The following is a 23,903-nucleotide window of genomic DNA, read 5'->3' on the forward strand; positions in this document are numbered from 1 at the left end:
ATTTTCTCCAAAAAAGCTTGAAAAGGCCAAGAAGCCGTTCTTCAAAACAATGCGCACATAAAAAGTGAACAGAAAATTGAATAAACCAATGCATGGTGTAGAACGTACCCTTCAAGGTGTGCATTTGACTGTAGGTGAAAGGGACAATAGGGCCGGTGTACTCATGAAAAACCGCCTATTTTCTATTACTTGTTTTCAGTAAAACACCCCATCATCCAAATAATACCCCCTTTCCCATTCCTGCGAAGGTTACGTGACCCTAAATTTATAAGCATACAGCCTTCGAGCATTTTCGCTTGCATCTAATTTCGCGACGTTCAGGTCAGCAGTTGAGCGCGACACAACCACTAGAAGTGTGGCAGCTTGGGCTAGTTGGTATGACATGATCATAACTATCGCGCTATAACTATGGTGGCCACCATACTATAAATATGGCATTATAGCTATTGACAACCACTAGATCACGGTGGCAGTTCACTTGTTTATTAATAATGCTATGTCACGCTGATAGCACATCGTCCATAACCACGTTCTACGTTTGCGGCATAACAAGCAAAGGCATGCTAAATAGTATAACAGCTATTGTTACGTGACATCAACTTACCCTTTCTCAAAAGTGCACCTACGTCATCGAACTACGATAAAATGTGTGGTTCAGTAAACGGCGTGGTAGAGGCGCACTGTTATCTTTCAAATATCGCGCCGCTGGAGGGCCTCCAGAGACCATCATCTTCGCCACGAGCGTTCCGGTCCAATACAAGCCGGCCGGTGAATCCAGCCGCAGTCGTCCCGTCGGCACGCATCGCAAACGCCAGTGCGGTTCTTGCCTGTCAGCCTCCATTGCTTATTTGTTCCCGCGCCCGGGAACTTGCATCTTTCGTGACTCCGAAACCCCGCACGGCCTAAAACTGTACGCCAACATGATGGCCCAGTCGTACCAGGTTACGCCTGGGGTCCTCAAAACAGTAATACAGCCGGGCATAGGACCTCGGCCAAACGTCGGCGACAGCATCACCGTCCACTGCACCGGCCTGCTCACAAATCCGCCCAGGAAATTCTGGAGGTATGTGCCCCGCGCAGTCTGCGGCCTCGTTGCCCGCTGCAGGCCTAGCATTTTCAGTACGCGCTTAATGTATACGTGAACGAGGAAAGGTCGTAGCCCTGACGGTATTTTGGCTTACGTAGAGCTTGTTACGAAAAAAGTGTAAACGAGAATGAAGGTGGAGGGGGGGAGAAGGGGGAGTGAACTCTTGCGAGGCGTCAAACGAGGCCTGGCGAAGCCGCGCCGGTATTTTCCGAGGTCGTTTTCTGAAGCGTAGGTAGTTCTTCCGTTATTTAGCATTCGTAATACAACGGTAATCACTGGTAATCCTTCGAACATTCTACGGTGCCGTAGTAATTGGCCACGTTAGCAGGGCGTCATCTTTTGGCCTTTGGTGCGCGCGAATTGCATTGTCATTCGAAGTGCGCTCGCAGGAAATGACCTTGTTTTCCTCTTTTTTTCCTCCAGTACCGTCGCTGGCGTTCGCGTAGTTGCGATAAGTTCCTGTTGTTCGACATAACTTATCTAAACTGATTTTACACCGCGTTTATTTTTTGCAAATGTGTAGTTTTCAGATAAGGAGGCTTAGGCTGTCGGAACGCTGAGACATATTTGGTACTAAGAGGTAAATATTTAATTACGAGTGCATTAAAGGCAACAATCTGCGTTCTCCCTAAAATCCCATCTGTACGCGCTATATTCGATTTTTTTTTTGTGTTTAAGCGCATTGTTTGTGCCGAGTGCTGACAACACGAGGTCTTAGGTTCACGGTTACCGGCCGCATTCCATAGTCTCGAAGTTGCGAAAACGCAGGTGCGCTTTAAGGAGAAGCTTTGCGTTGGCAATATTTTACCCGAACGTAGCAATCGGTATTTGTTACCGGCGAATGTAGTTCTCTCAACGTAACGCCATGCTTCTTTGCCTACAGGGACTGCCGTAATTTCGCTCACGTGTCTTCAAAATTAATTATGCCTGGACACTTTTTGTTCAGTGAGATGTAAGTAACAGTGAGATGTAAATAAGGTTGCACCCGTGCTGGCCTCATGTTTTTGTTTTTGACGTCCCTTTGTGCTCCATGACTAGACGAGGGCAGATCTGCGAAAAATCATTGCTTAGCCAACTAGCCAAACTACCTGCAAATTAAATCCAGTTCAGCCGAGGAAGTTTCCGCACGTGCCAGTAATTGTGTGCATAATATATGCGAGTCCTGTATTTGCTTGTTAGATTTCTGTAGGTAGTGTACAGCTGCTTACAAAAAATTGCATCGGCTTTTCAGGTTTCTGCCTGAATATCGCAGTGCAAATGGTGAAATATTAGTGTTAAATGTACAGCAAAGAAGGGTGATGGATGTGAAGTTGTATTATGTGAGTGACATAGCATGAATTAGTCTTACATATGGCTTTTCTTGGTATGCAAAAGATCGATGCAAGACTGCTATTTGAGTATCATTAAGTTGTGGAAAGTATTACATAACCATAGATTGATTCTCATAGCATTCTAATCAGGGTGAAGTGTAGTAAACTCCTACGTATGCTTATTGGTAAAACAAGGGTAGCCGAAATAAAGCAATCCGAGACCTCGGCACCTGATGCCCAGTAATGGGGCTGTGACGCTTTACCATAAACTCGGTATTTCATTTTTGTCGGTTTAGGTAAGAAAAGGTAGTGAATTGGAATGCAGGCGGGCTTTGTTTATTTCAATATTTGACTCAATTATTTTTTCTTCCTGAAGTTTTTTGGATCACTTTAGGGGCCTGGGCTGTCATACGCTTTCGTCATTTGGCGCAACACAGGTGGAACTGCTTATCTGTAGCATATTCAGCGCATGCTCGTGCCAAGAATTCCTTATTTGTCGAGCGCCTTGATGATATCAAGTTCAGAGCACTTAAAGGGACACTAAAGTCGAATAACGATTAGTGCAGAGTGAAAGCTCGATGTATGACATCTAAGCAGAGAATATTATCGACAGCAGTGCCCTACTTACTGAGAAATTGAAGGCGAACTGGTGAATTTTCATCCATACTGAGATAATGCTGTTTTCTAATAGTTTCGACAGTCCTGAAAAAGCTAGGGCGGTTCATTTTGCCCAAGCACTTGTCAATAATTTTAATTAAGCAAAAACGAAGAGTCAAAACCGAAACAGGTAGCTGCTCTGTCGTACATGGTGGGTATCCAATGGCGTCGCAAGATGCCGTCGCCGATGGCTTCACAAGACCCGCTACACCTCGCGCCAAGGCTGGCCAGGGTGTTAACATAGCTCAGGTGCCTCAATCTGTTGATGCGCAAAAAGCAAGTTGGTGATGCAGCGGACAAAATTGAACTGTGCTCGCGTTGCCGTCACCTTGCAGAAGAGAGCATGCGCTGCATCTGTCTGCTGGGAAAAACGGGGTTTTTAAAAAAAAGTTGGCCCTGATGTCATATACACAGGGTGGTCCACGTTTACAAGTTTCCAAAATCGGCTACAAATTTTAAAATTTGTTTTCCAATAAACTAAATGACTTATAGTTGTATAATTTGGCACATATCGCCACGGTACCAACGCGAACCCATGTTCAAATTTTTATTGAAATCGGTGAATATATAAAAAAAAATGCCGAAGTTTTCCTTTAAGTTAAATGCACGTGAACACAAGCGCCACAGAAGGGCATTTTGTAAAATGATTCCGATGACATCAGACGGGCCGCCTACAGTTAATCACTAGTAATTGATATAACTGCACAAAATAAAGAGCTTTCCGTGCATCAAGAGATGCAATAAAATGCTGCTTTTGTGTTTCTGTTTGATTCATGGAAAAACTATGGGGAATGGCACGAGTAGTTCAAGAATTCAATTTTCACGTGGTTACGCGGGACAGGTGGTGCTATCTAGCGGGGTGCTGTTGAAACAAACATCTGCAATCTCGAAGCCGATGGCAGGAAATTGATCAATGACAGTTGTTGCTGCTGTGGTTCCTGCAGCTTTCGGTCTGTTGCTACTAGCGCAGTAAAGCGTAAAGGCAGGCAATGTGCAGGGCAACAGTGACGCGAGTCTGTCCGCTTCTCTAGGCGAGTATTTGAAGTGCGCTAACCCGATGCGGACCACTAGGATGTGATTTTATTTCAAAATTAGCCCTTCATTGGCACAAAAGTAACACTACGAGGTTTTTGGTGCGCTATTTCAACAATGAACTTTGATTTAACAGTTGAATTTAGTGTCCCTTTAAGAACATGGGCTATCACAAGCTGTTGCTTGGCATAACGCAGGCAGAACCACTTACGGAAGTAGGAAACAAAAAGGAAGCAAGTAAGAAATAAGTCTGAAAGGAAATAAAGAGAAAATAAACTAAAAAAGAAAGTTGTCCAACATTTTTGCATAGTTCCACGCTTCTTTCGTGCCTGGCACCATTAGTGCAAAGTTGCCTTAATCCCTCCCCCCCATCTCGTGGTATGAGATCTTTACTTACATTGCAGAAAAGCACATAACAAAGGTGCCGCAGCTGTGAACAGGTTCACCCCTATGTTGTAGAATTAAGTTTTTGTGCACTGCATTCACTCGTAACGAAAACATCGGATGTGGCGTACTGGATGTTCCTATAGGATGTAAGTTTTTGTAGCCTTGTACCCATTAATTGTGCTTGTAATAATAGGAGTAACTATTCTAAACTGCAGGGGGAAAAGTTGGAGCATGATAATATGCGCTAGATCTGTGTAGTTTAGTTAAGCTCCGATAGCCTGAAATGCTTGCGATTTGCTGGTGTGGATGCACCTTATACCTACACAGTTAAACTAACAAATTTAGTTTGTTGATTGATGTGAATGTGCCACATAATTAACCTTCCAGACGCAATGTATCAAGAAGTTACCTCTACATGCATCAAATTTGCACTATTTGGAGGCACTCTGTACTCTATCGGCACAAATGTTGCAATACATTGATTGGTGTGTTTTATAAATCTTCATTGAATTGTAAATTCACATCTTTTTTTCTGAGAATCGAAGCAGAGGCTACAAATATGGGTTTCATTTTTATAACGTTTATTTTGAGCAAAGAAATTGCTTTTAATATGGCTTGCTGAAAATGGTACGTGGGACTGCTTGCGTTTTGGTGAAGTGATGATATGGAACAGTGCAGTGTGAAACGAAGTTAAATTAAGACATTTGTTATGCAAGAGTTTCACTTCATTCAATCCTCGATGTATCTCGCATACTTTTAGCCACTAGTCGACACAACTAGCAAAAACAAGGTGTAGTGGAGGCATGTGTACACAGCATCTCAAATAGTTATAAAGTATACTAATTTGCATAAGAACTTTTAACACTCAACATCATGCCTTCATGGCCAAAATCTCGGCCTTCTAGTAATATGTAGCTTTGTAGTTTCAACATAATATTAAAACTCTGAACATCGAGTACAACTTTTGTTTGTGTGTGTGGATTGGATTCGGTGATAGTTTGAAATTGTTGAACTTGTATGATACTGTCCTGCACAATGAGATTATAGTAGTATGTTCTAAGCTCTCTATTAATGCCAGAGTTTTAACTGCAAAAGGTCTAAATGCTGCTATTTTTTTTCTTAACTGTTAATGACTGGGAGAAGAGTGTGATTGTGTCAACATCTTTCGGGTCTCTCTGCACAATTGGCATTACCTAGCACTAGTAAACAGAGATGTAATGTGTGCTTGCTTAATTTTTGTTGCTGCTACCAATCGATTGTGACCATACATTGATCCTTGGTAAACTACTTGACATTTCTTGTTTAATACCTCAAAAGGAACGTTCTCATTGTCTGTGGCAGTCAGCTTCAGCCAGAAGAGGTGGACAGAGGACTATTAAACCTTGCAATAATTATGATGAGCATATGTTAAGCGAACGTGCCAGAAGTAGAAAAGTTGCATCTTTCTCAAGAACGTTTTAACAGCAAACCATGTTGTTTTGTTTTCTTGGTGTGATCAAGTGGTCGTTAATGTTTTTGATGATGCAGTGCATGCTGTTTGTTCAGTGGACAAGGAGTAATCTGTTTTCGTGTGCTTTCTAGACTATCACTGTTGTGTTCACGTATATAATGCTGAAAATCTTTATATATTTAAATGTCAGTAAGTGTTCTTATCGGATACTTATCGGAGTGTCTTCTTGCATGACATCTTCGATGTGTAGTTTTGCCTGTGAGCTGCCCGTCACCTGCCTTCCCTTTTTTTCTTTTCCTTTCTTTTCCCCCTTTTTTCCTTTCTTCAAAGGGTTTTGTGAAGGTTAAACGGCCCGTTCCCTGTGACGGATGTCGTGAAATGTTGCTAATGGTCGGTGTTGTGGGAGCGGGTAAGTATCGTTGCCTTGCATGGCGTTGGACTGCTTGTTTAGCTCCGGCCCCCCAATAGAATCTTTAAATTTTCGTTACACTGGTGCCACCATCCTGGGCTCTCCTATGTACAGCTGTTGAAATCTTCACCTATCTTGTGCGACTGGCTGACTTATCTGTGCATCAGTGCCGCATGACCGAGCAGAGTTGCAAGTAGTGCGAGAGTAAGCGCATGCTCACAAAGCGCGCTCAGCTGGGCTTGAGAGCGTGAGCAGGTGAATAGTTTCATTTTCTTAATCAAAGATTAATGTTGCAGTTACAAAGCGAGGAAATAACAGATACGTCTACTGTCGCACTGATCGGGTAAACAGTAGAAGGGGCGTGTCATGCAGTGTACTGATGAAGAGGCTATCGGTGCACTGTTTATCCTCTCCCCGTTTGCAACTCTGCTTTGTAGTATGGTGCTTATGCACAGAAAAGTCGCTGCTCCCATGCAATAGCTAAAGATTTAGGTGTCTATACATGTAGTGGTTTTCAGTGTGAGGTATTGATGGCTTGTGCATGCTTACATTTGCAGTGCTGTGTTGGAGCACCGCTAGAGGATCGGCCCCTGTTAAAGTAACATTAAAGGCATACAACAAATTAATGCTTCAGGTCATTGAAGAACATTGGGAGGTGGAATGAAGTACTTCTTGTGCGTGTGTCTGATACTTGGAAAAATAACTTTTTAAATGTACTTGACAGTGTGGTCAGTCAGAAGCAAATGATTTGCTTTGCTGAGAAACAAATGTAGTGAGGCTTTAGGAATAGTATTCTAACAGTTCGCATCGATTTAATATTTGTCTTTCCATTCCTCTTAAACTGCCCGTTATAGCTCTCTACATTCTGAATAGTGATGCCTCCAATATTGGCCTAGCTTAGCCAGCAAGATGTCGCTTACATCACAAGCGACTTACACAGGCGTAACTGAGCTATTCTGCAGAACTTAAGCACTCTAACCATTCTTGGGCTGTGTGTTTCTTCAAGGCTTTAGTGAGCCTACTGCCTCTGATGGTGGCACTTTGTAATTGCCGATAGGTGAGGGGGTCGGTAGCACAAAACATATGGCTTCGACTTGCTCGCTGCTAATGACACTAGGCGTGAGAAGTTAGTCTTGCTGCTGTGCTCTTACCATCGCATTGTTACTACAGAAATGTGTAAATACAGTTTATGGTAAACAATACTCTTATCATCTGAATGGGTACCAGTGTAATGACAATCATGTTCAATAATTTTGTCCGATTAAAATCTGTTTTGTGAAATTTCAGCCAGTGCAGCAAGTTTTGCCAGGTGCATGTTCAGAAAGGGTCGCACAATGTACTGCCCTGCTCCTCATCAGCTATACCGCAGCGGCGAATGGCCAAGCGCACGGTGAGGTGGTAGATTGGCGCCGAACAGGACGTGTTTTCGAGTTATCAGGGGAGGTTTGTCTGTTCCTGCAAGTGCGCATCGCCCTTGCTTGCTTTGACGCTCGTCCTCTTTTTGCTCTGTCGGGATATCAGCTTCGTAAATAACTACAGCCTTGGATTGACGTCCAAGCTTCAAATTTTCTTTAATTAGGCTAAATAAATTGCAAAGCTTCTTGTAATGAAGGGGTGCAAGGGCGAAACCAAGCAAGTGGGAGCGCTGCATTCTCAGGCGCAGCCACTCTCTCCTGATAGCTCTAAAATATGCCATGATCGGTGTCGCTCTGCAACCTTGCAGTGTGCTCAGCCACGTGGCTGCTTAGTGTAGCTCATATTGTGCGCGATAGGACACTACTGATCCTCTGTGAAAATGTCCATTCAAGTCTCGTTTCTTCGTTCCACAATACACGTAATGTGAATGGGCATTTGTGATCACAGTAGGGCAGTATGGCCCCTGGTGGCTCTTATTGGTTGGCTTGGCCAGTCTAGCAACTATTGCCCCTACTGCATTGGGTTGGCTCAATGTCTACGCGTCATAAATGCCAAGAAGACCTTTTACAGAAATTCTTGCGAGTTAGAAATTGGCTGGAAGAAAGGTGCATGGTTTCTAAGTGAAACTATTTGGTCACTCGCATTTGAAGTTTCGGTGTAACAGGGAAAATATTCAAATTGGCAGGGGAAAATCAAGAACTCCAGGGCGGCAGGGATATCCCAATTTTATAAAGTTGCTCCAAATAGCTTGTCCTTCAATACATGTTTGTGCGGTGCACTGTTCAGCGCAAGTAGAATAGCTGCATTATTTTTCCCCTCAAAATTTTGTGACTGAGAAAGACTTCTGGAAATATAATTAAGACTACAAAAGTTATATATCCTGTTTCACTAATTTTAGCAGTGTTTATTTACTTTAGGCTGATGCACAATGGGCGCTGGCAAAGTTGGGGTGCCGCATGTAATATATCGCAAGAAAGCGAGGACACCTTGTGTGGCAACCATGAACATCGATTCATCCTTTGTCCCAGTCTTTCTAGCACCACACATTTTGTCCTCTGGTTATAAACCACCTAGCTCTGCAACGTTTTCTGTGCGATTGTTCACCAGACCAGATGCGGCAAAACCATCATCTCTTTTTTGCATGATGCATGAACAGTCTGGTCTTCTCTTGTTTTTTTTCCCCAATAATGTGCCTTTGCAAACAATTTGCTGTCTTGAAACTAAATTGGAGTACGTGCGAAGTTCAAGACCAGAATTAGCATGATTTGCTGTCTGCTAACAATTGTATTATTGATATAGTAATCTCTGCATGCTCTTCTGATGCTTGAATCAAGGTAATGCGGCACTCTGAGTTGGGCAGGTTATCATGCGCTCCACTTGCTTCCGTGGAGAAGCAGGACAGGTGAATTGCAGCGCGTCCAAATGCTGTTGTTGGCTCTGAAGCCGTTGCTTCTCTTTCTGCTGAGCCAAGCATGGTTCTTTAGAAGGCTCTGCCTAATGACACAATTGGACTGTTACGAGTGTTGGGAAACGGAGTAATAACTCTATTCAGCCTGCTGTTGAAGGTGTTGTCAAGACACCTGCATCAGTCAACTCCAGTTTCTCCTAAACGGTGGCATGTTGATGTTACCCGATGCTGCTAGTGGGGCTGGTATTTTGTGCTGCCACGCTCTTAGCTGTCGCCCACTGTGCTTGGTTGATGCTTCCAGCAGTAACACTAAAACCTTGCTGAACTTTCTAAGCCCCATTTGCTGACCAGCATGCATCAGCATTTTTTCTTCAATCATTGCAACACTTGGACGTTGAAGTTCACCTGTGTTAAGCAATGATCACACCTGCTAACCATTCCAAAGTTTCCGTAAAATCTACATATTTTGACCTTGCTTTCATTATCTTGCTTAAAATTTTACAAAAATATATTTTGAATAAAGTAAAATGAAATTTTCTATGAAGACAGCAGGGCCTTCGCAATTGGCTCTCGCCTGTAGGCGTAGTCACGGAGGCCATGAAAATGGCTTTATTGTGTGTTTCGCTCGTACGAGAGGATGCTGTGTACTCTTATCAGCAGAAGCTTCATCATTTAATAAAGTTGCTAGATTTAGTTTACTCAATGGCTTCTGTCTTTTATAGTTTTCCTCTCTGCATGTTCATACTACCTTGGCACATCCGCAGATATGTGGCAGTGAGTTGTGGGCACAGGCCATTGTTTAGGACTTCACTGTGTCACTTTTCGTATGACGATTGCCATGCGGATCATTTGGCGCAATCTCCACGCACGAAACTGCGGTTGCTGCTACGCGATTAAGTTACTACAGGCTCCGAAGGTACGTAAAACATGGCTAATGCAGCCCAGCCGTACATCAAAGGCAATAAAGTCTGTAAAAAGGTTGAGGGACCCCTACAACTTTGAGTTGCTCGTCCTCTTGACAGGACTTTCAAATTACAGGACTACTGCATGTCTTAGCTGGATTACAATCTCCATCCTAGTTGTGTGAGGGATTCTGAAAGGGTGTACAGTTTTACATTGTACTACCTTTATCGGATGTAAATCGCAAGGGTCTCTGCTGGCATCCATGTGCTTTTATTTCCAGGGAATTGAGCAAGCTAGCAGTTTGCAATGGCTGCACATCTTTGTACCTCGGTCGTCACTACGTCCTCTTTTTTTAGTGTGCTTTCTTGCATGTTTCCCCTGAGATCCAATAGTATGGTCTACATAATGCTTTTGTAAACGATGGCTTCCTTGAAGACCGAGAAAAACAAATTGCTAGTTTCTATATATATATATATATATATATATAAACACATGCACAATCGTGTAATGTGTGGGGCAAATAAATGTTGCAGAATGCGTGTCAAGCATCGGCCAAGATGGAGCAGTGGATACAGAGTGCTCAGTGGCCGGCCCGAAGGTAACAGGTTTGAGCCCCGCCACAGTGGTCACATTTTGATGGAGGCACAGTGGTAGAAGGCCTGTGCAGTATGAGTACACATCTAGAACCTAAGGTGGTCAAATTTTGCAAAGCCCTCTGCTACAGTTATATCTGTTTTTGAACCCTAGATATTTTTATTGGAATGCATCAAAGGGAAGCTTTCAGATGTAAGATAGGAACGATAAGCTAAGAATGTTCTAGTTAGACTTATTCGTCCTGCATTTCAAGTAACTGGGCTGATGCTGATCAAGCATTGAGCCACAAAAGCTTCCCTTCGTTAACATTCTGACGAAATGTTAACATGTCGTTAACGTTTTGTTCCTGGCAACCACAACATTCCTTCAGACCCTGTAAGCCGCTTCTCCAGACTAGCAATCGTGTAAAGCCAACAGGGAATTAAGCAGCGAAAAAAAAATAACGCAAGATGTTAAAATATATAGGCAAGGTCACATTGGATCATAGGTAATGTCTGTTAAGTTTTCCTACCATTTCCAAAATTTAATTTTTTTTTGATTCACATGGTTCTGATAAACAAAAGCACTCTGTTATCTCGTCTTTTGCGTTAATTGCAGCACAAGTGTATTATTCCATACTTTCCAGCATCTTATTTACTGAGCCAGTGCTGTCACCTGTGTGTTTCGTGCAAGAATGTGTTCTTGCACCCCTTGTAGCATGTCTCCTCTCTTCCTACCCTCTTTTCTGCGCACAGCACCCGTGACCCTGGGCAGCAACCATTCTCCTTCCGTGTGGGAGTTGGCGAAGTGATCCGCGGCTGGGACGAAGGCTGCCTGTCCATGCAGAAGCACGAGCTGTCGCGCCTCACCATCTGCGGCCTCAAGGCATACGGCGCTCAGGGATTTCCAGCATGGGGATATCCTTTTTTTTACTCTTGCGTAAAGAGCTTCTCTCCCAACGTCTCTTTCCTCCCAAGTACTGATTGCCTCAGTTGACGTGATTGCTTAAAACGGCTAATATCATCGAATAGGTGGTCTGTTGCCATGTGACGACATTGCAGTGTATCGTTCGAAACCTCGCACTGCAGCATTTGATCTCCGAGGCCAGTACAGCAGCTGAAGGCAACATTCTTGCCAGCGTAGTAGCTAACTCCTTTGTCAATTGAGCTACGGCAGTGAGCAAAGCAACATTTCATACACGAAAAATTTGATATTCAACAGTGCGCGCTAAGGTAGCAGGGGCTGTTTGCGAATCCCTGCCATGATACGGAACATGCATCTCGACTGGCGAATCAAATTTTGTAGTTCATGCTGGAGATATGTTCTGACATTAAAGCTGTTAAGTTGCCTGTATGACGTTCGTTAACAAAAACAACCACTGTTGTCGTAGCAACCGCCGCATTAGCATGCCGCTTGGGCTTAAAATAGCCAACTGTCGCCGTGCCGAGAAGCTGCTTTCACCATAGTGACTTCCGTAGTTTCTTGCACCATAGCTCGGGGACAGTAGCTTCAGAGAGTGGCAAGCTTTGAGCCTATTTAAGGTTCGCTAATCATAGTCTCCTGGCTGTCGCTTTTTCGGCCAAGCATGTTGTATCCCATTGCCGCCGTGATTTAGTCTCGTGCTGCAGCACGATGACCTAGGAATGTGCCAGCTTCGCTGTATCGAGCTTTGCGCAACATAGTACAAACTGCCCACATTTTTTTCTATAATTTTTTTCATTACAATTCAGTGCAGGACCTAGGGAGTGTGGCAATTTAGATAAGTGCAGTAGTGCTTCCAAGATGTAATCGTGTCTTGCACGTGCCTCGCAGCGAGTTGGATGGGCGAGTGCTTGTGTGCCAGTATCATTATTGCCTTAACCCATTTGTTGCACGATCCCACCGAATGCAGACCTGCAGTTCGAGATCCAGATTTTGGCCATCAACGGCATGTGAGGAAGCTAGCAGAGATCAAGGGACAATTGTCGTTGCCATCTCTATCTGTACGTTTCACCATGGGACTCTGTAAGCACCGGCCCCCTGTTTGTGGTATGCATTAAACTTGCTGATGAACTGTGCAATGTGGTTGCTGTGCCTCTCTGTTCAAAGTGGATGGTGTGCGATTGTGGAGACCCTAACCATTTGGTGCACGCATTTCGTGCATTGTCCACTGCGTTGTGGGTTAGGAGTCTATTGGCCTGCCTTGGTGGCCATTTCTGGTATCCTGAAGAGGGGCCCTGAAACACTTTTTTCAAGTAACCATGGAATGAATTTGCTGGAAAAGCTTATTGCCTCGCGAATTCAATGCCGCAAAAATCTCAAAAATCTGTTAAGCGGGAGTGGAGTTACAAAGGGTTATCGCATGCTGCAGTCGCATTCTCTCTTTACTCGTCCCGACGATAGTGCTGGAAGCTAAGCAGGGAGAGATGGGAGGGGCAAACAAAAACGTCATGCGCACCTTGCGTCCTTGAGCACTTTTTTTTTCAAATGCGCGGCTTTTTTAATGTGATCGCGTGCGCACCCTTGGACAAGTAGGGGCCTCCCACAAGGATGTCTAACAAGCGAGCGTGCCATGTTCAAATCGGCCTATGGCTGATAGATGGATCGTGGACGCGTGATTTATGGCCATATGACATGATTTGTCGAGAGAAGAGAGCAGTTTAGAGCCAACTGATAATTTATTGTGAATTCCAGGTTGTGTGCTGCACTACATTTGACTCGTGTGTTGTCAGGAGCCTCTACTACCAATTGGTGTTTTCTGACCATGCTCAAAAAGTTGTGCAGGGCCCCTTTAACACCCCGAAATTCGGGTGTTTATGAAATGTGACAATAAAAGAAACTGTCTCCTACCAAGCTTTTCAGATTCTAGCATTCTGGTTCTGAATACATAGGGGGATGGGCTAGGGATGATCAAATATTTTTATATGTTCCTGATAATGGTGAAATTAGTGAGCACATAGTTATTATATAACGATTCGCCCTACCTTTCCAAGTAAACTGCTGCTTGGTTGTTCTGTTGTGTGTAAAGTATTAAAAATAACAGCTGCAAGAAATGCACGTTTCGGATAAAAATGCATGCTCTGGCTGTACTAAAATAGAAATAAACCTAGCAAAATGGGTGTGTACATGTGAAGCCTTTTTGCGACATTTATCTGGCTTCCTTCTTTTCTTTCTCAAAATTCACAATCAAGAGTGATATGTTGAGCTGATAGCTAGAAGGAAACACTGTGATAATGCCAGGAAACCAGGAGAGATGGGGAGGGAAAAAATTGTGTTGTAAAAGGACTCTCCAAGGATGCCTAGTCTGGCTTTGGCTGTATCCCTGGCTAAATGGCCATGCGAGACTTGCAGTGAAAGTGCAGTTCTAAGCCTTCTACAGAAGCTGTGTAACCAAAGGATTCGTCATGTCTGCTATAGTCTTTCGAGCATTGCAGTGCAGCACCCTCAATGATGTGGAATAGATGACGAAATATAATTTTTTTCTATTGAGAGCACTTGCGATTTCTCGCTTCTCTGTAGCCCAGAGCATCCCATCGTTTCGTTTTGTTAATTTTTGGAAACTTAACTACTTTTGACACAGCTGTATAAATTCTTTGTGGCAGACTTCACTGCCTGAATGTTCAATAGCTAGACATTGTCCACATATTCAGCAATCGCTCGTAGCTGCATGTTCTTTGTAGTGCACGCTGGCATGAAAAATGTTTGCAATGGAGATTTCATTGAGAAACAGTTCTGCTAGTACTTTTAAAAAATGTATGCTGCTGCCGCTTCACTCTTTCAGTGTTTGTGAGGGTATTGACACTATAACATTTGCATGTTAGCAGGCATGCATTTGAGTTGACTACAATGTATACTGTTTGATTTCTCTGTGGCTTCCACATTTTGTAGTGGAATACAAGAAATGGCTACTTTCAGTGGTAAAGCAGACTCTGTGGTTAAAATTAAAACAACTAACCGACTGTGACGGTTCAGTATTCGCTAATGCCTTATTGGCAGGCTTCATGTAAAATAGCTAGGTTGTGGCTGCACCCTGAAGGTGGCTAAATGCAAGGCTGTTTGAATAACATGACAGAATTTCACACTTTTATTTTACGGTATAATCTACCGTATAAATTTCAGCTGGCCTAGACTGTTCAGTACTGATGGCTGAAGCACGTGGAAGAAGTTGGAGTGCACACACTCAAACCTCGTTATAGCAACGTTGAATTTTGCATGAAAATAAGTTTGTCATATCCAAAAATTTGTTAGAAAAGTATATTCTTAACACTATAGTTATTGAAAGACTATTCCTGATTTACTTTGTTACAAACTAAATTTTGTTATATCCAGGTTTCGGTGTATATCATGTTCAAGAAAAGGCAGAGCAATGCAAAAAAATGTGTAGGATGAGATAGTATGCCACTACAGAGTGGTTACAGAGTAATCCAATGATACTACTTCAAATCAAATATGCGCTGAAATTATGTTTGAGATAGTAGTTCTGCATTTTACCATTAGGTGCAAGAACATTGCTTTCCGAACGTCATGCAGAGGAAAGATAAGTGAATAGCGCACTCTTATAACCGCTCTTGTTACTACTCTAAAGCAATAGGGTGTATTTAGGGCATCCTTCTGGCCAGTAATGCCTCATCTTTGTTGTCTTTGCTTTCATATAGCAACTAATGGACATGCCCAAGACAAGGGGATGGTTTTATAAATGTTGCCTTTTCATCCTCTTTTCTATTTACACTGATTACTTTTAACATCCCCTACATTTTTCTTGGCATCATTGTCTGTTAGTTCTCATTATAATTGTGTATAACAATGAAAACGAGCCCCATTTAATTACTTTTTTCCTTGCATATAGACACTCGTGGTACTTCCATGTCTGCAAAAGTGTGCATTGTATTAGCATGAAAGCTTTATTGACGAGAAAGTGGCAAGTGGAGTTTTAAGAGAAAAAAAAAAACGCGAGCAAGCCAGATTACTACCGTTGGACAAAGACTACCCTAATTGTGTCCCTTGCTTTTAGAGTAAAATGTTTCCCCCCTCTAAAGTGTGTTGTCATCGGTAATCTGGCTTCATTTTTTCCTGAAAACTGTATTCGCTGCTTTGCTAAGAACAAGCTACTAAACCACATTGATGGCATGCATGCTGTTCATGACCAAGAAGTATTGGACACTTGGCAATGAAAGTGAACGCATGCAAGATCGATGACTATGATTATTGTGTGACGTGAATACACTTCGAAAGGTACAACTGTGTAGAGGCATACTTTAAAGGCATCTTTGGGTTGTCGTTTCGTAGCACTCCGGCTACAACCGGTTGGTTCTTTCAGATTGCTGGAATCCAACATGGAGCACCCACCGATGACGTCGGGGGCAATTGCGAGATCCGGCCGGTTTTCGGTCACGTGAGTGCCATGCAGCTTCCGTCAGCACGATATTGACCGCGTTGGATCAGCTGTTCAGGCGGTTTTTATCACTGCACTGCCGTGCTTCGCGTGCCGCGCATTATTGGTGTTGAAGTTACGTTGGCTAAGTTATTGGGTTAAGGAGCAAATGTTGACAGTGTCATTATCGTAATGCTGAAAATTTGCTGTGTAGCAGGGGCCAATATAGTGGTCACTCTTGTAGCCCGTTGATTTGGTGCTTACTATCGCTTGCTGCGGTGCTGTGTCGTCATGGCTTTCAAATGAGCATCGAAGTACCGTTTGGATCTCGCTTGCTTCTCTTTTCGGAAACTGGAATGGCATGTTCTTTCTCTTATTGACCTGGAACATTTGGCTCATGAACTGGACTGGATTAAGTAAAGCAGTGCTGCTGCTTGGGCAAGTATCATTAGTATCATACAAAGATGCCATTAAAGTCGTAGCCTTTGCATGCTTTGCTTCTGTTATGTCATCTGATAACTCTCCTTAAAGAGCCAGTAAACAACCCAGAGGTTCAAAAGTTGTAATGAAGAGAAATACTTGCACTTTTGCTATGTGAATATGCTGCCGCTACAATTCTGCGAATACGTGCTGTAATGGGAAAGGTACGCGGGTTAGAACATGCGTTTCAGCTGGTTTCAAGTTCTTGCGTGGCATTTGCCACCCTTCTCTGCGATGGGAAAGGGAAGGGAAGCCCACTTTGGCTGCGTGACATGATGTCGGTGATACATCATCGGCGCACAGCCAATGACTGTGCAGGGCTTCCTCCACATGAACACGTGTCATAGTGGCACGGGGAGGAAATGCGGTGCACCCTTTTCTTCGCGGTAAATTGGTCAGAGTCAGCCGAAGACTCGTCGGGAGTTCGTGCCAGGAACCCCCTCCTGGAAGACAGCCACTCGGAAAGCAAGTAGAGGACTTTGCCGAACGCCGTCGGTGAAAGATATGCCGACACGTTCACCTGTGCAACAGAAAGCCAGGCAGGGACTGTGATTCCTAGTATCCCCACCAACGCAAGTGAACGCCAGTTCCACGCTTTGAATGAGAAGGTGAGCAACAAAAATTACTGCCGTGAGAGAGACAATGAACCGCCTAAAAGGAAAGTGTGCATGGCGTCAACAAATGAATACGCACTTTGTCAACGAAGCTGAGCGCTTTAGAAAGCGACATCGGCTCCATAGCATCCCTAGTCGAACGACTGGAAGCGAACAACGCAGAATCAGACAAGTTGAATGAGCTGATAGAGGAGTACGTCACTGACGATGAATTCGCTGCGGAATCGGAAGCAATCGTGAGGTATCAAGATATTGCCAGAAGAACGCTCGGAGAATTGAAGGCTAGACAGGCGCAACTTCAACTTAATCGGTCTTCGTCCATCTCCGCGCCACTGATAGCAACGCCTATTGTTCAGCAGCGGGACGAGACGCTTGCCCAACGATCCATAAGGCTACCAGCACTTCAGTTGCAGGCATTCTCCGGAGAAATTTGCAAGTGGCCTGGATCCTGGGAACAATTTAAGGCATCGGTTCACCAGAATGAAGGGCTCACGAAGGGAGAGAAGTTTCAATACTTACAAAACCTACTGAGTGGTATAGCGGCAACTGCGATTGAAGGCCTTCAAGCGACTGAAGAGTGTTATGATGATGCCATTGACATCCTCAAAAGCCGTTTAGGGGACCAGTGTCTCTTCGTTCAGGAGCACCTCCGACGCTTATGAGAACTACCGAACATCACACACTCCTATGACGTCCAGGGGTTAAGGACTTTGTACGATTTCGTCCAGTGTCACATACGTGGACTGAAAGGCCTCAACGTTAGTTCTTCTACTTGCACCACTATGATGGCCGACATATTACTCAGAGCCTTGCCGACAGACATCGTGGTTGAATACCACCGGTATATGGCCAGGAGTACATCATCTTGTAACGGGGCACGTGAAAGCAGCCGGTACATTTGCGCAGACTATGACTTGCAAGATCTACTCAAGTACCTTCAAGTAGAAGTAGAAAGTCGTGAGCGAAGCAGAAGCAATGTAAGTATAGAAAAGAGATGCGCCCGACATGGAGTGAAAAATGCTTCCTCGTTTCAGCCACTGGCAGCAGCAGCTCTATGCGCGTCCTCGAAAATAGATAACAAGGTGTGCATCTTTTGCAGTTCGTCGAACCACATTACTTAAGAGTGTACCGGCAATATAAGCAAGGAGGCGAAGCTGAAGAAGCTCACGGCTGAAAAGTGCTGCTTTCGTTGCATCATAGAAGGTCACCGTGCCAAAACCTGCCGCCGAAAAATCCAATCCGGAAAGTGCAAAGGAAGATATGCCTCGTGAATGAGTGACCCGACATGGAAACCAAAGAAGGCTGAACTTACAAGCAACCCAAGTATAGGCACAGAAGTTTCGCTGCAAACCTTTCGATTGTGGGTTATAGGGCACACCAAGTGCGCCTTCATCCGTGGCATAGCAGACAGTGGCAGCCAACGCACATTTATACGTGAAGATGTTTCTAAGATTCTCGGGTTGAAAGAGCTGGGTAAAATTAGCCTGAGTCTCAACATCTTTGGACAGGCAAGATCCCTTTCAAGGCTGCACCGCGTCCTAGAACTTCATATGCGTAGGCAGTACGACAATATGGAGCACTTCATCCAAGCTCTAGAAATTCTATTCATTTGCAACGACGTAGTTCAGGTACCAGTGAATTGTGAATACATAAGAGAGATAAAAGACAGTGGGTGCCCAATTGCTGACGAGCTATTTTCACCTGGAATGGCCGCTGTACCTGGAGTAAGTTTCTTACTTGGAGTGGATCACTTGTGGAAGTTTACGATTGGAGAGATTCAGCGTTACTCTGCTAACAGCGACTTGGTCTCTCTTGGTTCTACCTTTGAATGGATGTTCCAAGGACCACTCTTTTTTAGTACATCGGTCAACTTAGCCAGCCCAGTATGCGTACTACGTGTGAACACTTCGACTGAAACGACTGACAAGGTTCTACAAAAGTTCTGGGAACTTGAGAGCATTGAAGTCCTACCAGACGATAACAGCTTAGCCAAATGCAATGCATCAGTCCTGGAAGAGAAGACTCTCATTTGCAGATGGTAGCTATGAGGTCAGTCTCCCATGGAAAGACGAAAGCACAAAACTTGACAGTAATCGAGCGGAAGCTTCGAAGAGATTGTTATCGCTCGGAAAAAAAATGAAGCGAAATCGAGATTTCGCAGTGGAATATGCATCGACTATAACCGATTATATGAAGATGGGACACGCTGAACGGGTGTCCACCAAACCTGACGAAAGTTTCAAGGTATCATCTAGGATTTATTGTATGCCACATCATGCCGTCGTACGAAGTGAATCTACGATTACAAGAGCATGTGTGGTCTTCGATGCGTCAGCACATCGACCTGAATATTCTTCACTGAACGACTGCTTGGAAAAAGGTCCCAATCTGCTGACTGACATGGTGGCTCTTCTCATACGGTCCAGGGTGAATCCAATCGTTTTAACGGCCAATATAGAAAAAACCTTTTTTCAGATCAGCATCGGAAAAGAAGACCGAGACGCTCTGCGGTTTCTCTTTCTTGTTCAAAGACATTCCAACTACAGAAAATCCAGAACCTGAAATAGAAGAATGGAGGATGACCAGAGTTCTCTTTGGGACCGCAGCGAGTCCCTTTCTTTTAAATGCTACTTTGCGACATCTGATGTATGTAAAGGGCAAAGTACAGTCCACAGCCAAGAGAGTAACTGAATCTTTCTACGTAGACGATCTTCTCATCGGAACTAGAACGGAGAAAGAAGCGCAACAAATCTACAGAGAAGGCAACCTCTTGATGGAGTCTGCAGGTATGCGCCTAAGGAAATGGGTGTCAAACTCGACGGCTCTACGTCAACTGTTTTCTGAGACCGAAGAACCTGACAATTCTTCGGGCTCCGTCGGAAGTGCTAGGCCTTATATATAACCTGTCCACAGACGTGAAAGTTGCTTCAAAGTCAGAGCTTGGATATTTGCAGACAGAAAGAAAACCGTGCAAGAGGTCTGTGTTACAGACGGTATCAAGGACATTCGAGCCTATGGGGGTGATAGCACCTTTCATGATCCAAGCTAAGATACTTTTTCAAGAGCTGTGGAAAAGGAAAGTTGTTTGGGTGATGAGATACCAGAAGATCTTGATATACAATGGAGTAACTGGTGCTCTGAATTACCACATATTTATGAGACGGCCATCACCCGTTGGGTGGATGCTTTGACAGGAGATGGAACTGCACAACTACACCTATTTTGTGATGCCAGTCAGAAAGCTTATGGAGCCTGCACTTATTTGAAATATGTTGAACAGAAAAAAGACGTCGCTACGGCCCTTCTCATGGCTAAGTCAAAAGTTGCACCTTTACAGACGGTTACGCTACCCAGACTCGAACTCCTTGGTGCGGTGCTTGCAACTGGACTGGCGACGTTCCTTATTAACACTTGGAAGTCATTTCAACAGACTATAAACATGACCTTCTGGACAGATTCTACCGTCGCCGTACATTGGATCCGAGCAGCGCCATCGCAACGGCAACAGTTTGTAGGCAACAGGGTGTCGGAAATTCAACTTAGCTTTGACAAAAATCGAAGACTATTGAATTAAGGTAACACAAGAAGTATACTTGCAAGAGATTAACGAACTCGACAAGGGAAATTGTTACGTTCACGTTCCAGTGTCAAGACCTCAGAGGTCTTTGTTCTGGCAATACCGCTTCTTTGGGTAGTCTCTGGCTTTAAAAAACTGCTGAGGGCTGCTTGGGAAAATCGAAAACAGGACTGGGCGGCCAAAACTGCATCACCGCCAGGGCTGTAGGGCAAAGAATCAATCGACGAGCTGAGTGGTTCGTGTAGTTGTGCCTGGGCATGTTGGCGTCGCTGCGAGTACGAGGGGGATTGGCCGAATGCAGGAATTGAAATGGAGGGTCAGCGCGGCACGCAGCTGTAATATTCGGAAAATGTGATCGTTGTGGTCCACTGTATGCATTGGCGAGCTTGTTCGGGGAGCGTGAAAAAAATAAAATAAAATCGGAGCCTCTTTATTGGCCCTTTTGTGGGTTTCTGAAATAGATTTTCGACACTTCCTCTTTGCTAAGATCATTACTGGAGCAAATCATTGACACTATAAGTCACTCTAAACACATTAAGGGACTTAGAAGTGTGGAAGCTTGAGCTATTTGGTATGACATGACGATATTTATAGTGCGAGAACAGAACGACGACGCAGAGACAAGTGTCCTTCGTGTCCTTCTCGTCTCTGCGTCGTCGTTCTGTTCTCGTGCTATAACTATCGACATGAAGGGAGCTACGAATGGTATAGCCAGCCTCCTATACACTGCCTTTCACCCTCAACTATGCCTTTGAGCACGCGAGGTTTAGCTCCGCCATCCAGGGGCTATGCGTCACGATGTGACATGCAAGAGTGCTGGTGCGACGTGTTGTCTAGTTCCGGCAAGTTGAAGCCAGCGCAGTAGCCACCGGTAGGTCACACGATGTACTCGTGGCTCGGCTGATAGCATAGTGATCGGCTAACTCTAGAGAGAAAACCTGGGCTTTGAGACCGTTGACCACAAAAATGCCAGCTTGGAACATTGTCATTGTGGCCATTACATTACTTTAAAGAGGTGCCAAAATTAGCTCTGTATATCATGCTTAGAATACTCCCTATATCAATCCTAAGAAATGACTTGCACAATTATGAGTGTGCAAATATTGTTTGTTTGCGTTGAATATTTTTTAATAAAAAATACAATGGCTATTTATGCAACTTATTGTGCTTGGTTAGCAGCGTTTCTAGGCTGGTTGACTCAATTCTGGTACAGCTTTAGAAGTCGGCGGCATTTCCCTCTTGAAAGGCAAATGCATAGAAACCTGCGCCAATGGGCGTGCACTCCAGACTGACGCGAGTCGCACAGCCGGTGACCCCGCCTTTAGAGAACATTGCCGAGTGCAGGGCACGGAATGATTTCATTACTCGCGGAGGTTATCACTGATCAGCTGTGGTGCTTCTGTCGTCTGGACGGGGCCTCTCCGGACTTAAGTTCCGACTGCAAATGGCGCCACCATATTACACCTGAGAGTGCAAACACATGGACCTCACTTGCCGTGCGCCGGAGGTCCTGAAGTCTAGTTGTAAATTGTGACTGTGTTTGCTTTATTTGTTGCTGATATTTAACGAAAACAAATTATAAACTTTCAAAGATTACGAACAATTGTTTGCAGTTATGTCCAATAAAAAATTCTCTGACAGGCATTGCACATCCAATCGCATCAGCCGCGTGCGTGATGTCATGTGTACTGGAAGTGGGCAGTTAGAAAAACTGCATTTGGCGGAGCCACTGTGACTTAACACAGTGGCTCCGCCACTTTATTTAACAGCTTTAATTAACACCACTTTATTTAACAGCCACTTTATTTAACAGCCAATTAACAGCTTTAAAGCATTGTAATAAATTACACATTAAGTTAGTTTATGCAGAGAACCTTATTCAGTCTGTAAACGGTACTTAGGTCTTGCTCTACCAACCCAATGTGTACATCGTCAAGACCATTTCAGAATCCCATTAAAGCATGCATGGTGAAGTTGCCCCAAAAGGAGCAGTTCTGTGTTTCCATTTAGAACTGCTAAATGAGCTTCACAGGGGCATGTGAACCTTGCCATGTGGTGCTACGAGAGTGTCATTGTGGGGTGGTATTGCATGCTGAATGCAATTTGATTTATAAACAATTTTTCAAGCAAATCTTGTATTGGAAGCGGTGCACTACAGTGGAGACCAAACGGAACCAGTGCTGACCGGCAACAGGTGCACTTTTTTTTGTTGTATGAACGGAACGCACCGTTAGGTAGTTAGTGCTGGCCCAGTTAGGTCTTTCTTGTCTTCGTTGTGTTGCACTGTTTTCTGCTATGATTATGAACAAGTGAGCTGAAGTTAATGCAAGGTTCTATTGACTGACTTCTTCTATGGACTGGTGAAGCTGAAGTTCGGAAAAACCCAGTGCTGCAGAAGAAGCATGGGACCCGCTCACCCAAAATCCTCCCTACTCATAGCTGCTGTGCACTATGTCTTGGACAAAGCGACTAGGTAAAGCTAAGTAGTGCTTCGAAGAATTAATCTTGCAAACGACTGAGAGTGTGACTTTTGTGAGCAGTTCTCATAAGCGGAGAGTGCTACCACTTATCTAAAAATGCAGGAATGGCTCGCAGCGTGTAACGTGGCTGGTTTGCTACTTTCGACTGCACTGTTCATGAATTACATCATGTTTCAACATGGAGAAACTTGCGGTTAAGCCAATGCTATTGGTGTTTTGTTTTTTTCGACAGAATACATTAGAGCTACTTCCTGGACTGCCCTATCGGAACTTGTACGAAGCGTGGTGACCTACTGTGCAGACCTTTTTACTCAAAGCCAGAAGCGATGCCCGCCATACCATGACACCTCAATTCATTGGCTGTGTGATGGACTACATTTAGCGTGGGTTATTGGGATTTCATAATATTAAATGCTTCATTATTAGTACGATACATCTTTTTGGGGACCAAAATAATGGCGGTTATGTGCACTACAATGTCCCCAGTATGATATTGTGCAACTTGCATCTCACAGCTCCTTGTTTCGAGTCTGGCCAGCAGAGGTGAATGGCTCCTCTGTGACTAAATGAAGACTATGTGATTTCACAAACGTCGTAAAATTCGTTGAAGCATTAGTGACAAGGTCATATGTCTTCTGCTTGATTCCACATCTGATTTCATGTGTGTGCTACTTCCTATACTACCATACCGGGTACCAACTTCATGTGCTCTACCTTGTGAAAATGAACTTGGGTACTCTTCCATAATAAAGACATTTTATTTTTGCAAA

General features: G+C 44.1%; 1 protein-coding gene across 5 annotated transcripts; it reads left to right on the forward strand.

The window, feature by feature from the left end:
* The first annotated feature begins 752 nt into the window (after positions 1-752).
* Positions 753-23,903, forward strand: LOC119180395 (uncharacterized). 5 transcript variants are annotated; one of them, XR_012885040.1, is made up of 5 exons: positions 753-1,063; positions 11,388-11,549; positions 12,507-12,636; positions 15,929-16,003; positions 23,366-23,903. XR_012885040.1 is itself a non-coding variant. In XM_037431584.2 (3 exons), the coding sequence occupies exons 1-3, from the start codon at positions 921-923 to the stop codon at positions 12,565-12,567; spliced, it is 366 nt and encodes a 121-aa protein (XP_037287481.1). In that variant the 5' UTR covers positions 754-920; the 3' UTR covers positions 12,568-12,692. The 5 variants fall into 5 exon arrangements, 1 of the variants encoding a protein (XP_037287481.1); XR_012885039.1 differs by having other exon boundaries at positions 754-1,063; positions 12,507-12,660; XR_012885041.1 differs by lacking the exon at positions 15,929-16,003.

The sequence above is a fragment of the Rhipicephalus microplus genome, chromosome 7 (genome assembly GCF_043290135.1).
Source record: "Rhipicephalus microplus isolate Deutch F79 chromosome 7, USDA_Rmic, whole genome shotgun sequence".
In the NCBI taxonomy this organism is placed as follows: Eukaryota; Metazoa; Arthropoda; class Arachnida; order Ixodida; family Ixodidae; genus Rhipicephalus; species Rhipicephalus microplus.

Excerpts from the sequence above, each read along its gene's own strand:
- LOC119180395 (XM_037431584.2), top strand. The coding sequence starts at position 921 with ATGATGGCCCAGTCGTACCAGGTTACGCCTGGGGTCCTCAAAACAGTA. Across the intron at positions 1,064-11,387 it reads CCGCCCAGGAAATTCTGGAG|CACCCGTGACCCTGGGCAGC; the intron begins GTATGTGCCCCG and ends TTCTGCGCACAG. Across the intron at positions 11,550-12,506 it reads CAGGGATTTCCAGCATGGGG|GATCCCACCGAATGCAGACC; the intron begins ATATCCTTTTTT and ends CATTTGTTGCAC.